General features: G+C 32.9%; 1 protein-coding gene across 3 annotated transcripts in view; it reads right to left on the bottom strand.

Annotated features, from left to right (window-relative positions):
* LOC148621132 (band 4.1-like protein 3) overlaps window positions 1-16,140 on the bottom strand; it is a 41,208-nt gene that overhangs the window by 19,521 nt on the left and 5,547 nt on the right. For all 3 annotated transcript variants that reach the window (XM_088575197.1, XM_088575196.1, XM_088575198.1), the window contains exons 6-12: window positions 7,741-7,785; window positions 6,570-6,749; window positions 5,710-5,797; window positions 4,895-5,047; window positions 3,348-3,445; window positions 2,527-2,720; window positions 799-1,127 (exon numbers count right to left, since the gene is read on the bottom strand). In XM_088575197.1, coding sequence (XP_088431323.1) covers window positions 799-1,127; window positions 2,527-2,720; window positions 3,348-3,445; window positions 4,895-5,047; window positions 5,710-5,797; window positions 6,570-6,749; window positions 7,741-7,785 — 1,087 coding nt within the window. The remainder of the gene's footprint in view (window positions 1-798; window positions 1,128-2,526; window positions 2,721-3,347; window positions 3,446-4,894; window positions 5,048-5,709; window positions 5,798-6,569; window positions 6,750-7,740; window positions 7,786-16,140) is intronic.

Consider the following 16,140-nt stretch of genomic DNA (forward strand, 5'->3'; position numbering starts at 1 on the left):
ATTTCCTATAAAGGAACTGTTCATTGGTGCTTTTTCCAACTGTTCTGAACTTTGAGATTTCAAATTTTTAGCTGAAGACTGCCTCTTAATACCCTTTTGAACACCCTCTTCAAAGGATCTATATCCAACATCTGATATTACAATTGGCTTTCCTTTGATGGGAGAACTACATTTGAGTTCCATCTGATTTTTCAAATCTTCAACACTTTCATGCTCAGATTGACTTGAATAATCATACACATAAGACCTTCTTTTGGTTTCAGACATAGCGCTCCCTGAAACAATTTTATCAGGAAAAGTAGCCTTGAATGGGGTATTTCCAACTATATCATGGGTTTTCCCAGAACTTTTTTGATTAATTCTAGACTTTAAAAAGTCAACAGAGCTTGATCTTCTCAATATTTCTTCATCACTTGAATACTCATCTGTGAATATTTTTGTTAATGGTTCTGTGCTTTGAGATTGAAGTCTCTCAAGTTTATCATCATCTTGAAGCTTAGCATTACTTCTGCCATCAGTTGAGACCCTAATACTCCTTACAGAATCTTTGCTGGCTGAAATCTTCTTACTATAATACCGAACTTTCTCACGTTTTTGCTTTCGAGTGGCAGATGCATTTAAATTATCTTGAAATGAAACTGTTTTTCTGGCTGCAAAATCTTGATTATGAGACTGGGATATATGGGAATCTGACAAAGTTAGTGGGCGCTGACGAGGGTTTTGGTTAGTACTGAAGCCATACATAGGTTGCCTCCCCTTAACATGCCTAGCCCTTCTACCAACTATGCGTGTACGTACCATGTCTTCTTCAGGTTCCTGTCTCCTCTCTTCCCGTCTAGGTGGCTCGTCTCTCTCATGTCTATCTTCATTATACCTATGATGTCGGGACTGCTCATTATTGTTTTCAGACTCCTTGTCTTTGTTCATTAATGCCAGAGGAGTTGGAACAGCATGCATTCTCTCCATGCGACTCTTCGTTTCGATAGGATCTTCATCATCTTCATGATCAGATTCATGTCTTCTTGGAGGTGGTGGTGAATCTTCAGGTTTACGATCAATAAAATTATCATCGTTTTCTCGTCTTTGTGGTCGTGGCTTTGATTCTTTGACAGGTCTGCTATAGTAATCTACAATGACATTTAATAAAGAACTGTGAAGAAGGAAAATGGAACAAAAACCAATTAAACAACAAGAATTTGATAGATTGTGAACTATAATAGTTCCCAAACACAGATTTTGTGACACAGATATCGTCAATGTAACCAGCAATTTCATGTGTAGGAGTTAGTTCTCTATATCAAAGTTTATATACATCTGAATCTAAATATGTAATACATGTAAATACAATTCATTAGAAAGCACATAGAGCGTATTAAAAACATTCAGAAAACATGAAGCAATAATAGCCCAATGAATTAGTTTCAGTGCCATAAAAACCTTATAACCCTTAAAAAGGCAACTAGCCTCACTGTCTAAGAATCACACAAAATGTGCATAAGATATTGCACATGAAGAAAAAAAACACAGAGATTTTATAACACTATCCAAATATTTGTACCTTATAACCTCAAGAAATAACCATCAAAGTGTTTGTAGATTTGCTTTTTTAAGATATTGAGAGTTCAATGTGAGTTGAAATGCACTATGAATAAATAGAGGGAAATTTTCCTACCTAAGCAGTAAAAACATATTTAACTCAAAGATGCTTCAGGATAAATTTTTAAACAGCTTTTCAATTGTTTTCTAAATGTATTGAATATATTTGAGGCAAAAAAGATCAAACTGATAAAAATGGTATTTAATAAATTGATCAAGACTGAAGAAAAAACAATTATAAATATTTAAATTTATGAAACTGGCTTTTGTTATTCAAATAGTAATGTCAGTTACATGTTCTTGTTATTTTAATCTCAACAGAGAACATTCAGTTCCATTACAAATTATTGTTTTGTTCTCAAAACTAATAAGATGAAATAAGTTATGAGGTTGTCACAACTTCAGAGAAGTATGAATACAAGTAATGATGTTGTGTACCAAATACATATTATTTAAAGACCTGTGTAAAAGATGAATGATTACATTATTAAGTGTCAGTCTCTGTAAGAATCAGGCAGTGGGTGAAACATGGTATGAAAAAAAAAACCACCATTTTGAAAGTTTAATTTAACTTTTTGCACCATCAGAATCCAGAAAAAAAAGACAAGATTTTCCATATCATTTTGGAAAATTAAGTTATAATTGCAAATGCAATTAAAAAAAAAACATTCAAAGGGCAGATAACTCTATCAACAACTTCATTTTCCTAACATTCTACTAAACAATTTCTGAACAAAGATCAAATGATGGTCTTTTCAAACAGAGAAAACATCTTTGAGGGAAATTATATTGCCAGATCTGCCAGGTTTTGAGAAGCATGTTTCTGATTTTCCCCATTTTGCCTGATTCTTACAAGTACTTACACTAAAAAGTCATATTAAAGAAACAAACTCTCTTTGTGAGCAAAAAACACAAGAGTTCTATTTTTACCTTCAATCTCATGTCTTTTATTTGGTCTCCCACCATATGTTGCCCTTTTACTGTGTATTCTGTCAAAGTTTGGCATTGGTCTGTCAACAGCTGTGACAGCCATCTTTGACTGGTACAATGTTCGACCAGAATACCGGAATTTCGAACCAAGTTTCAATAGACCTCGTTTTCTCGGCATTTCTGATTCCTTAAACCTACAAATGAAAAACGATTTGTTAGATTGATTATAACCAGTACAGAAAGTCAAGCATTGTCTGATTAGACATGGTTGTCAATGAATGAAAAGATTTTTATATTATTTTGAGGCCAATCATCTGTCCCTACTCTAAACTGTGACAACAATTTGCTCTCAAGGAGCAAATACAAAATTTTAATTTGTGGTTTAATCCACAAAACCATTATAATTTGTGGTTCAATCCACAAAACCATTATAATTTGTGGTTCAATCCACAAAACCATTATAATTTTCTTCTAAACATTACTATTGAATTATAACCTTCAAAATTGCACTGCGCACAATACATAAATGCGCACTATACACACCAAAATATGGTATGTAAGCCAATGTCAACTAGTGATATCCCTGCACTGTAACTTATGTCATGGTGAAAATGTGAAACAAGCAATCTAACAGAAGTTTGATGTCACCACAACATGTACAATGTAAAATATCTATATAAAGCTTGTGTAAAAATATCAAGAGGCTGTGACTTGTAGTTACAGAGAAAACTGTTAATAAAATGTGTCATCATGAACAGACAGACAGACAAAGGTAACACAGAGTACCCCCTTCCCATGATTGCACAAAAAATAAGTCTCACCTGAAGAATGAATGGTGCTCTACTGATATTTTCCATAATCTCTTTGAATGTCTGATTGACAGTAATTTAAATGCAATCATACTTTGAAAATCTTCAAACTGAAAAGAAAATCATGAAAATAAGTATCACAGGAAACGCCACCCAGAACAAGTATCACAGGAAACACCACCCAAAACAAGTATCACAAGAAACACCACCCAGAACAAGTATCAAAGGAAACACCACACAGAACAAGTATCAAAGGAAACACCACCCAGAATAAGTATCACAGGGAACACTATCCAGAACAAGTATCAAAGGAAACACCACCCAGAATAAGTATCAAAGGAAACACCACCCAGAATAAGTTTCACAGGAAACACTATCCAGAACAAGTATCAAAGGAAACACCACCCAGAATAAGTATCAAAGGAAACACCACCCTGAACAAGTATCAAAGGAAACATCACACAGAACAAGTATCAAAGGAAACACCACCCAGAATAAGTATCAAAGGAAACACCACCCAGAATAAGTATCAAAGGAAACACCACCCAGAATAAGTTTCACAGGAAACACTACCCAGAACAAGTATCAAAGGAAACACCACCCAGAATAAGTATCAAAGGAAACACCACTCAGAATAAGTTTCACAGGAAACACTACCCAGAACAAGTATTTGTACAAAATACTTCTGTGTGTTTTCAATACTGTAATTCACTTCTCAGTCATCTCCTGCTTTTTTTTATGTCAGTCAAAAGCTCAATAGAGCTTATGTTTATTATTATGTATTTCAAGCCAACTCTTAATAAAACTTATTTATTATTTTATTTATTTATTTATTCATTAAAAGTAACTATCAGTGAATTAGCTACCATATTATTTTGACGGTGCATAATTTTGTGGTTTTTAGGCAAAAAGGTATTCTCTGAGGGTACATGATGAATTTTTGTGGTTTTAATTTTGGCAGAATGGTGCACTAAGTATATAAGGCAAGAATAAACATTTGGCTGAATTTAATTATTACTGATTAGATATACAATCAGTTGACCATGGATGTTTCCATCTACCTGTAGCTATTGTGTTACAACAGCTATACAATATTGAGTCATTTGTACCGGACCATGTTTACTGCTCCAGTGACAATAAAAAGAATCTTAATTTTGGATCAAACCATGTGTAAAAATAAAGGGTTGCAAGGTTTACTGTAAACATATTATATATTTTAGCAGTTGCTAATTTTTGCTGCTTCAAAAAAATATACATCAGAGCTACAAATGTATATGGTGTTAAAATCCATTTCCCTGGGACTACTTTTTTGCGGCTCTCTGTCTACTCAAAAGTAGCCAAATTAAAGTTTACAGTATTTGAATTGAAATAAATAAAAAAAATTGCCACACTTTATTTCACACATTTTTTATCTCTCCAGATTGTTAATGGTGCAGTACCTAATATCCAATCTGACTCAAATGAATGGATGAAATGATACAATAACTACAGGTAAACCAAAGCACACATGATCACCTCACAGAAAAGTCCAAGTAGAAAATATTCATTAACATTCTTACCTCCCCTGGCCTCAATTTAATATAAAATTTATTTCGTCTGTAGGACATTTTGACAACCTTTGGCCACACAAATCTGTTGATCTGTAGTTTGTCTTTGTAGATTGTTATACCACTGGCACAGATACCTATTTGTATGTCTACACCTTCTCCATCCTACAAAATAAAATCAACATGTCGTGCTAGGTATACCCCACTAAACCTACAGGCAGTCAAAAATTGTTGAAAACCAATAAATTTTCCAACCCCCTTAACACCGATCGCCAAGATGCGGCACGGATAATTTTTGTGTGTGTGTGTAAAAGTTTGTCAACTTCTATTGCTGTCTTAATTATACACCAATAATGGCTAATTTTCTTACTGAATTCTCTATATTTGCTTAAGTTTCAGAATAGGAAGCAACACTTTGATTAAGTTATTTTTCAAGTTGGTATTCAACAGCTGAAATGTACCTAATTTTTGTATAAAAAATGATCCATCAATTACTCACAAAACCTTTTTATTCCCAAAATTTAAGTTTTGATATGGGGGATTTCCAATAAAGATCATTTGTACATGTTTCAAATGTGTAATGACAAAATGTGTAAAAAAAAAAAACACTTGTTTATTACACAAAAAAAACACCATATTGTAAAAACACACATTTTTTGCAGGATAAGCCAAATGATTCTTATTTACCAAGTAACACAAGTAACATGTTCAAATTGAAAAACAAAAGCAAATAGGTTAAGAAAATTGTCTTGTCTGAGACATAGGAATCAATTTTATCAACTTGCTGCCTTTCAATGAAATTTCCTAACATACTTAATAAAGTTTACCTTAGCATCATGAAGGTGAACACCATAAAGACCTAATTTCTTGGCATTGTCTAAGAAATGTAACTCAGCTTCCTCTGGAGTTTGACCTCTGAAATGTAATAAATGTAACGTTTTACTTCAGAAGGATAATTTATTTCACTTTGCACTGATATGATTTGTGGTTGCAGTAGAAATACTATGGGCAAGCTCACAATGAAAATATTCCCCCTTCAAATGGAGATTCAAAATGTAAAATATCAACAAAAACTGTTCTTAAATAATTTCCCTTCTGAGTTCTTCAACAGTAATTGGCTTCTTTATTGCACATCTGAATATAATGCACTACTTCCCTATCAAATTTCATCAAAATCCCTTAAGCGGTTGAGGAGGAGTTACACTTATCATCAAGCAAATGATAACACCATAAAAATTCAAAATATCATCAAAAGCTTAAAATTACTGTTAACTGTGGAATATTCATAAATGTTTTATTTTCTATATTTTCAAAGATTTGAAACATGTAAATTTAATTTTTTATACTTTCTTCAAAGTACAAGTTAATAAGATTTATAGAGCAATCAAGAACTTAAATCTGTGAATAAAAAAACTGGTCACAGAAACAGCCAGGAAGAAAAAGACAAGTGTTCAGAAAGTGGTCAAAGTTTTTCACTGGTCACATTTTTCTTTACCTGCATGATAATTAGGTTAACCTGTACTTAAGCAAAAAAATTCGAGATTCAATACAAATAAAAAATTGTTTTAAAATGTAGAACTTTTTCTTGAAATTAACTGAAAAAACTGCTGTGTTCTCTATATAGATTAAAATTCTTATCACAAACATTGCTTTAATATGTAACGTAAATAATATATCAAATACTCACTTGTGTGTTTTGTGCAGTTCTACAATTTTCTTTAATAAATCTCTATCTTGATGTGGAGCAAATTTCATATCTTTGATATAATCAATACCAGGTCCGAATTCTTCCATTTCCCAGTCCCCTAATTCAGACTGGACGGTATATGAACCGAGTAAACTGTAGGTCACAAATGAACATGGTAATCTAGAAAGAGAGAACAGAAAACGTGTCACCTCTTTTGATTACAGGTATAAATCATGTGAATACAGGAATAAAGCATGTAACTACTGGTATAAATCATGTCAATACAGGAATAAAACATGTGATTACAAGTATAAATCATGTGAATATGAGGGTATAGGTGTAAACTAGAGCTAAAAAAAAAACTGGGATCAAGCCCAAAAAGAGAAAACTCCAAGCTACAAATGGAGTTAAGTTTTTTTAGTGTATTACATTTAAATTCAGTTATCTCCCTTTGCAGTCCTCCTATAGTAATTGTATTCCTTCATGCACATCTCCATGTACATATGATCACTTACAAGTGAGGGTATATCTACAGCAAGTCCCTCCAATTGGATACATCAGTATATCTCAAAAAAAATTTCTTGAGTCTGAGGGTTCTCCAATACGATACATACTAGGTGTAGAATTGATCAATTTTGATTGCCTAACCTAAATTTCTACCACATAAAATAAACAAAATATTAACAATGTACTGAGCAAGTTAACATTCTTTGCATACAAAATGATGAAACCAAATTTAGAGCAAAATTTCTTCTAAACTAAGCCCTGACTATAACTTTTAAACCAGTCTAAACCAGAAATCTTAAGTCTCCATCATTTTGATCTGGTCCATGCTCCCAGTTTTTAGTGGAGCCTGAGTTGCTCATTTACTTTTGTTACTTTGTATGTATGATTTTAGTTACTTTATGTTCTTTGTTGTGTATGTCTGTTTTCCATGTCTGGTCTTTGTCCCTGGATTACATTCTTTTGATTACCGCTATGGCCTTGGTTCCCTTGATTACTCTTTGAACTTGTATAACTAAGAACCCACCTTAAAACTGAACAAACACTTCAATTCAAAAGGGGTGGTTTGGTTTAAACAGATCTAATTGTATCAGCATATAGTAATATAAAGTACACCCCACAGCGTCTGAGGAAGGAAATTGGGGAAGGGGCGAATACTTAAACTCACTTTTCACTAACCACATCTCTTCTGATTTGTAAACACAATTGATATCTGCAAAGACAAAAATAAGAATGTTTGAACTTGAATGAAAATTTTAGGTGCTCCACTTCTTTTGCTAAAACTACAGAAGAAACCTGAAAATTATAAATTTCAGTTCAAACAATTTTAACGATGAACAAAATAGTTTGAATATTATCCATGAAATATGATGCAAAGTTAAGTCACGAACAGGTTTTTATAAAGTATACGTATCAAGGCCATAAAATGGTTTGAATCTCTCTAAAGATTAGGACATATATATTGACCATAGGGAGTTACAGCAAATTGAAACTTTTAATCATACAACTGTATGTATAAAGAATATTTCAGATTCTTTCTTTTTTATATAATCAATTTATTTTTTTTTATTTTACATACTAGCTAGAAAAGAGGCAGCTGGTCATGGTACAAAAATTATCACTAGTTTAACCCTGTTAGTATTTAATACATAGTCTGAAAAAAAGGATGTTAGTTTTGACCTATTAACCAAATATGACCAAAAATTGATGCATGCTGATGAAAAATTATTTACAATAATATCCAAATTCTTAAAAAATTAAGAACATTGGTTTGGTAACAGAAGTAGTTTTTGTGCATGAAGAGTTAATCTAAGGAAAATAAAATCTTCAAAATTATAACCTGATATAACCTACAATGGAACATTGCTATATTTTCTTGATGCCTTAATTATGAGATAATTAAGGGGCATCATTGAAGATTTTATTTTTATCAGATTGAAGGCCTGTGGGTTTATGAAGAATAAATTAGTGTGCTGAACATGTGCTGAACATGCTTAATAAAATGAACCATTGGTACCCAGTTTTTTTTTAATTGCTTTTAATAGTTTAAAATAGGCGCAAGTCCAGAAACAGATGCTAATTTTGTATTTTATTCTCTTTTTGTTTCCAGTTATTGAAAGGAAAGACAAAAAACAAAAGTATTCATTTAAATCAAATTTAGAATGTTTCTATTACATGTTTATAAATACTTATTTAATACACAATACATTAAGGAGGTAGACCTAAGGTAAGGGACACAGGTCATACAAATTATTGGAATGTTTGTATTCAACATTTTACATCAATCTCATGTAAACATCAAAGTAACTTAGATTGATTTCATTCTGTTTCAAAAGAAAGCTTAGTAGGCATTGGTGAAATTGAATATGAAACAAACATCACTGATTTCAAGAGTTTTATCCCTTATCCTAGGTCTACCTTCTTAAGCTACTAGTTTCTGAACTCACACTTATGTACATGTACCTTTTAAGTTATATTTAATAAATACATCAACAGTCAATGTGTAACTGCATATTACAAAACTGACAGTATTCTTGGCTTACTGTTCATACTTACAAAAATATATTTTCGCTACTTTCATGTCAAAAAATAGTACCCAGGAAATTGATTTGAACATTATATAATGCTTATCATTTTTCTTTAAACTGTGAAATTGATATATATACATGTATGTTCACATGACAGAATCTGTGAAAATCAATATTTACAGTTTATCCAATCACAACTAAACTAGGCAATTTCCCCTACACTCAAAAATAACAATTCAAAAGCATATGCATAATGCATTTTCTTCTTATCCTCACTGAACTTCAACAATTCGATGGACCAAGTTGTGTCATCTCCTCCAGAAGGTTTTTTTTTGGTGAAAAAGAAATTATTTAAAAAATCAGTTTTCCTGAAACAATTTAGAGTAGATATTGGCATAATCAATCAAAGAAATATTAAAAAATTAAATTAAATAATTTTAACAGTGAAATCCAGATTTGAATACCAGTAGAAAAAATCTGTAAAAATGTGGGTAAAAATCACCCCAGAGCCACAATTTTAGACTGAGGTGCTCATACAAGCTTTTCAAGTGTGCCATTAGGCCATACAGTAACAAGTGTGTCTATATAATCATTCCCTTCATCAGCCTGAAATATCAGGCAACATTAATATATTTAACAGTTTTAGTATTCATTTCGGTTTAGTAATAATTTTTTGATAGGGAAAAAAAAAATTAATGAATATTTGTTAAACATTATTTCTTGTTTCTGTCAATAATTGTTTATACTGGTACCTTAGTCCTTTGTTATATTTATATTTCCTATATGATGAAGATACATAATGTTATAACTAGGGATAACTATCATTCCTACATCATGTGGTTAATTTCAATAAAATGATGGGAAGACATGAACAAAAGCACAAGTATATGCAACAACTTGTTTATAGAATGGCAAAATCATATTCCAATAGGGTATGTAAGTCTTGTCACATGACTCCATGATTTCATGAGAATGGGTCCTCATCTCCCATTCAAATGCATAGAGATTCGTCATTAACATAGTATTGAGTTCAATGTTAAAAGCAAAATATATTTTTGTAAAAAAATACTGATAAAAAATGACAAATATCTAGTTCTACTGAATAAAAATGTTGAGAAAAGCATAGAAATAGAAGATTTTGCATAGTGACACAGCGTTTTCTTTTCCCAGAAGTGAACAATAAAATGCAGAACAGCCTTCTGATTTCAATACGTTCTACATCTAAAATTCCGGAAGGAAAACTGAAACTAGAACGAGACTTACAAATCCCATGTATACTCAAGTCATTACAATGGATATCGTGCCTATTCTATAAGGAAAATATGTAAGAGATTTACTTTTTCCATTTACCACCTAAGCAGAATTCAAAGATAACATCTGTATATGAAAATTAACAAATGGTTTTAGATGCATCTTGAGTGAATCTGGGGTACAGAATGTCATTTTGATGAATTGTCACAGAAAAGTCAACAATGGATTTCCTGTCATATTGAAAAACAAGAGGCTCCCATGAGCTTGAATCGCTCACCTGGTCAATTTTTTGCCTTTTAAGGGCAATAACGCTAATAAGGAGTTGTCCGACAATTTTGACTCCATTTGATTCATTGGACACATTTGTAAGCCTTATAATAAGGATCAATTCAGCAATTGAAAGATATTGGCTAAACCTAACAAATTTGGAGATGTATGCAAAAATCTGCTGTCTGACCCTATTGTTCTATTTTTAGAAATGGCAGCCATGTTTTTTTAGTAATCAAAAATCAGTCATTTCGTTAAGGATACCCTATAAAACAAATATGCCAACTTTCATTGAATTTTGCAGAATAGTTTCTGAGGAGCAGATTTTAAAGAAATAACATCAAAAACAGCAAAAAAAGTCCAAAAAGGGCAATAACTCCAACCTGGGTCAACAAATTTCACCAAAATTTGACCATAGATCTCTTCATGCTGAATAATTTTACCCCAGTCAGATTTCGGTTAAACCTAACCGTTTTGGAGATGTATGCAAAAATCTGCCGTATGACCCCTATGTTCTATTCTTAGTAACAGCGGCCATGCTTCATAACAGATCAAATATCCAAACTGTCATTTTGTTAAGGATACCCTTTAAATCAAAAATACCAACTTTTATTATATTCTGTAGAGTAGTTTCTGAGAAGAAGACTTTTTAAAATAATAACATTTAAAACAGCAAAAAACATCTAAAAAGGGCAATAAGTCCAACATGGGTCAACAGATTTTCACCAACTTTTAACCACAGATAGATCTCATCATGATGAACACTTTTGACCCATGAATTTGGCTAAACCTAACAGTTTAGGAGATAAATGCGAAAAACTACGTATAACCCCTATGTTCTATTTTTAGTAACGATGGCAATGTTTTTCGATGGATCAAAAATCCCAAAATCAGTTCTATGCACAATACCCTAAGGAACATTTAAAGTAAGTTTGGTTCCATTTGGCCAAGTGGTGTCAGAAGAGAAGAGTTTTGAAAGAAATAACATGAAAAATAGCAAAAAACGTTGAAAAAGGGCAATAACTCCAACATGGCTTAATAGATTAAAATGAAAATTTGACCGCAGATAGATCTCATCATGCTAAACACTTCTACATTGTCAGAATTTGGCTTAACCTAATGGTATTGGATATATATGCGAAAAACTACTGTTTGACCCCTATATTCTATTTTTAGTAACAGGGGCCATGTTTTTCGACCGATCAAAAATATCCAAATCAGTTCTATGCAGGATACCCCAAGGAACTTTCATACCAAGTTTGGTTCCAATTGATCACGTTGTTTCAGAGGAAAAGAGTTTTAAAAAATTGTTAGCGACGACGACAACGGACGACAACAGACGACAACTGATCGCAACAGCTCACATGGCCTTTGGCTAGGTGAGCTAAAAATAGAACAATTTTTGGCACCTTTGTTAGCTCCAATTTCTGAAAATTGGCGGCATAAATTGGAACAGAATTTTGAAAGTCAGAGCAGCCCGTAACAGCAGATGGATTTGAATGGCTTTGGGCATCCTGCCCTTTCTATTTTACTTATATAGATGTTAATGCTTGCATGATGTGCCTTCACATATGCCTCTTATGTAGTGTTCCTTTTTACCTTGATTATCCAGCCCATTCACTTCAAAGGCTGTAGGAAACACTACCTGGATAATCTACTACTCAGCATTCATTGATATATAACAACAAATGGTATGAAAACATTTGGGTCCGCAGAGAAAAAAAATAGAATGCACACATAGAAAGGGAAACATGGCCAAGCACACATCCAATCTAATCAAAATTAGACCTATCAATTGTTGTATTCGGCCGCTGCATGTAGGCTTTAACAACATTCCATTCTACTTTCTGTTAAGATGAACTTTTCAGAATCCTCTGGTTTTTCCCTTTGAATAATGCTTTCTAAATCATGAAAGATGAATTTTGATTGGCTGATCAGAAAAGTCATCAGAACAGAAAGTAGAATGGAGTGTCGTTAGATCCTACAAGCAGTGACCAAATGGAATAATTGATAAATCTAATTTCAATTAGATTGGTACACATCAACACAAACATTTTTTGTGTAGTCTAAATTGTGCACAACTACAGTAAAAATGATATAAAAACAGAGGCTCACGTGAGCCTGTATCGCTCACCTGGTTTAATTACTTGCTAAATATTTCATATAATTTTGCGTAAATTTACAAGGAATTTTCCTTAGATGAAGATTTTCTTGCAATTTAAAGCATTGGTAAACAGGAATTATTGCATGGGACAGGTTGGAAAGGGGACATTATGCATAGTTTGCAACCCCAACATACTAAAATCCGGAACCAGGCCTTTAAAAATGCAGAAATTGACATTGTTTTGCGGAATCCATGAAATTTCTGCAAAACACAGCGTTTCTTAGCCTCCAACATGATTACTTTGCTAAAAAACTAATCTTATTAAACTAGGCATTTCACATCCAGTTTTGTATGGAAATATAGTTTACAAGGCACATAAATGCAAACAATGTCCATCAAATCTTAAGAATTATTTAAATAGACTGATTCATAAAGGATATAAATTCGACATTGTTGTCAGATCATTAAATCTTGTCTTTGTAGGAAAAAATATTGATACTCTTATTAGATCATTACATTATAACTTAATCATTCATATTTTAGCATTTTAGTCATTGCACAACTTCTTGCTAGACCAACATAGTCTATGATGTTGCAGTTCTAAATCCTTTGGAAGTTTTGTAACTGATATTTTTTGTGTTGGGAGGCTTGAAGATTTGTCATCCTTATTTGTGTCCTGAGCTTGCTTTCAGTAACTGCGAGCATTCATTGTTTATACCTCATTTGTTTGTCTTCTATGTTATTGTTAATAATTGTTGAGGTACTTTTCTAATGAATTGGATGTATTTCAGGTTGATTTTTACTGTGTGTCTAACTTTGTATTTATTTTAGCCTTTGACCGTATAGAGGGGGAGGGTTTGGATCCAACAAAACTAGTTTAACCCCGCTGCATATTGTTTGCGCCTGTCCCAAGGCAGGAAATATAGTCACTGGCATGTAGTTGTCTTTTTTTAAAACATTTTAGTTTCTTACCATAAACGATAAACTGATATAGTATTGAGGAAGGGCCGGACCTTTTTCGGGATGCTGGGATCAGAGGTTTTTAAGCTCAGGATTTCGGGATTTCGGGAAATAAATCCACCGGGAATCGGGATTTTAGCAGTTTTTAAGTTCCTTTGTTGTTCGGGATTTCGGGATTTAGTAAAAATAAAGTCAGGATTCCGGGATCAGACCCCCTCCAGCCTCCCCTCAGTATTGTGTTCACTGATTTATCCACTTTGTTTTTATTGGGGCAATTTAGAGCTTGCTACATGGAGGAAATTTCCCACTTGTTGAAGATCATGTGGCGACCTCTAGATGTATATTTTCTCGAGCGGAAACTTTGGTTAAGTTAAGATCCACAGTGGCAGCCATTTTGAAATGGCAAAAGAATCACAAGCTTTCATCTCCTCATGCCAACGATCATTTGTTTCCAGTTTTGTTTCATTTGGTCAAGCGGTTTCCGAGAAAAGATTATTACATGTTTTTCTCATAAGGTCCAATGTTAAAGTAAGATCCTCGGTGGCGGCCATTTTGAATTTCCGATTGGCACCAAAATCACAAACTTACATCCCTTTATAAAAGTGAACATTAGTGTCAAGTTTTGTTTAATTTGGTCAAGCGGTTTCCGAGAAGAAGATTTTTACATGTTTTTCCCATAGGGTCCAATGTTAAACTAAGATCCTCGGTGGCGGCCATCTTGAATTTCTGATCGCCACCAAAATCACAAACTTTCATCCCCTCATATCAGTGAACATTTAATAGTGTCAAGTTTTGTTTAATTTGGTCAAGTGGTTTCCGAGAAGAAGATGTTTACATGTTTTTCCCATAGGGTCCAATGTTAAACTAAGATCCTCGGTGGCGGCCATTTTGAATTTCCGATTGGCACCAAAATCACAAACTTTCATTCGCTCATATCAGTGAACATTTGTGTCAAGTTTTGTTTAATTTGGTCAAGTGGTTTCCGAGAAGAAGATGTTTACATGTTTTTCCCATAGGGTCCAATGTTAAACTAAGATCCTCGGTGGCGGCCATTTTGAATTTCCGATTGGCACCAAAATCACAAACTTTCATTCGCTCATACCAGTGAACATTTGTGTCAAGTTTGGTTTTATTTGGCCCTGTGGTTTCAGAGAAGAAGATTGAAATGTAAAAGTTTACGGACGGACGACGGACGGACGACGGACGCCAAGTGATGGCAAAAGCTCACATGGCCTTTGGCCAAGTGAGCTAAAAATGAATGATGCAAAATCATTTCATTGATGAAGAATGAAGTGTGATTAATCAGTTCAGAGATAATCATAATCTTGATTGATTTTCATGAAGAACAGTGTTTTAATTATGATTCAGAAGAAGATAAGTGTTATAATCATAACAGTGAAGGAAAATAATCATTTATTTTATCTTCATGGAAATTTTTATATTTCTCTATACATGCAGAACCTGTCTTCTTACAAGCCAACTGCTATTATGTGGTCATTTTTAAGGTTGTATTTTTTCCTATATCCTTTTATTCTGGAATTTATAAAAGATTAATTTAAAAGAAAAATGTGAATCTTGATGGCATGTACATACATGGGGTACATATGTAAAAACTTTTAGGTATCTTAGGTAATAAATTAAACCATTTAAACGCTGCAGTTTTCAGTATTCACCATTTTCAAAATATAGGAAAGCAATTCAGGGCCAAAAATATTGAACATTCAAATAGGTAAAATGCAGTAACTTAACTTTTTTTTAAATCTTTTTAAAAAAGAATTCTTAAGGTGTCATGAAGTGTTGACAAAGAAGATATATCTTGTGTTCCCTGTTACTTAGGCAAATTTCCAGGTCAGTAGGGATTTATTTTTATTTATTTACTTCTACAATATTAATGTCACACATGTATGATTAAAACAAGTTTAATCAAAAGTACTAAGATTTATTTCCTGTGATGACTACATTGTCTAAAAGATAATCATTACACACACACATCGATATAACTGGGCTAGCTCCTGTAGTGGTGCTATTACTACTACTTGAATCAACAATTTCGTTGACGAAGCCAACCTTTATTGGAACAGGATATGAGATTTTTTTTTAATTTTGGAACATACCAAGTACCAACAAAATTTTTTTACTACAATTTCTATCAGAATATTTCTAGGTTGGCAGTATCGAGTCATGGCTGGTTGGTAACAGGATACATTTTTTCGCATCAAAACTACAAGCACATTAAACTATTATCTGAATTTCATTCTATGCTTTGTTGCTTTATAGAAGAGCTATCTGCTGTCATGAAAATTAAACAATTATGTACATGTAAGTATTAAACAAGTGCTCAAAATCTAAATTTCAAGAGTAATTGCCCTTTGAAAACATTCAAGCATATAAATTTTATATTTGGGCTAACATGGAAATAAGTGTCATCAATTTTGGGGCAAGCTAATAATGACAACCT

The sequence above is a fragment of the Perna viridis genome, chromosome 3 (genome assembly GCF_037379345.1).
Source record: "Perna viridis isolate PV_CMFRI_1.1 ecotype Kerala chromosome 3, ASM3737934v1, whole genome shotgun sequence".
NCBI classification, from domain to species: domain Eukaryota; kingdom Metazoa; phylum Mollusca; class Bivalvia; order Mytilida; family Mytilidae; genus Perna; species Perna viridis.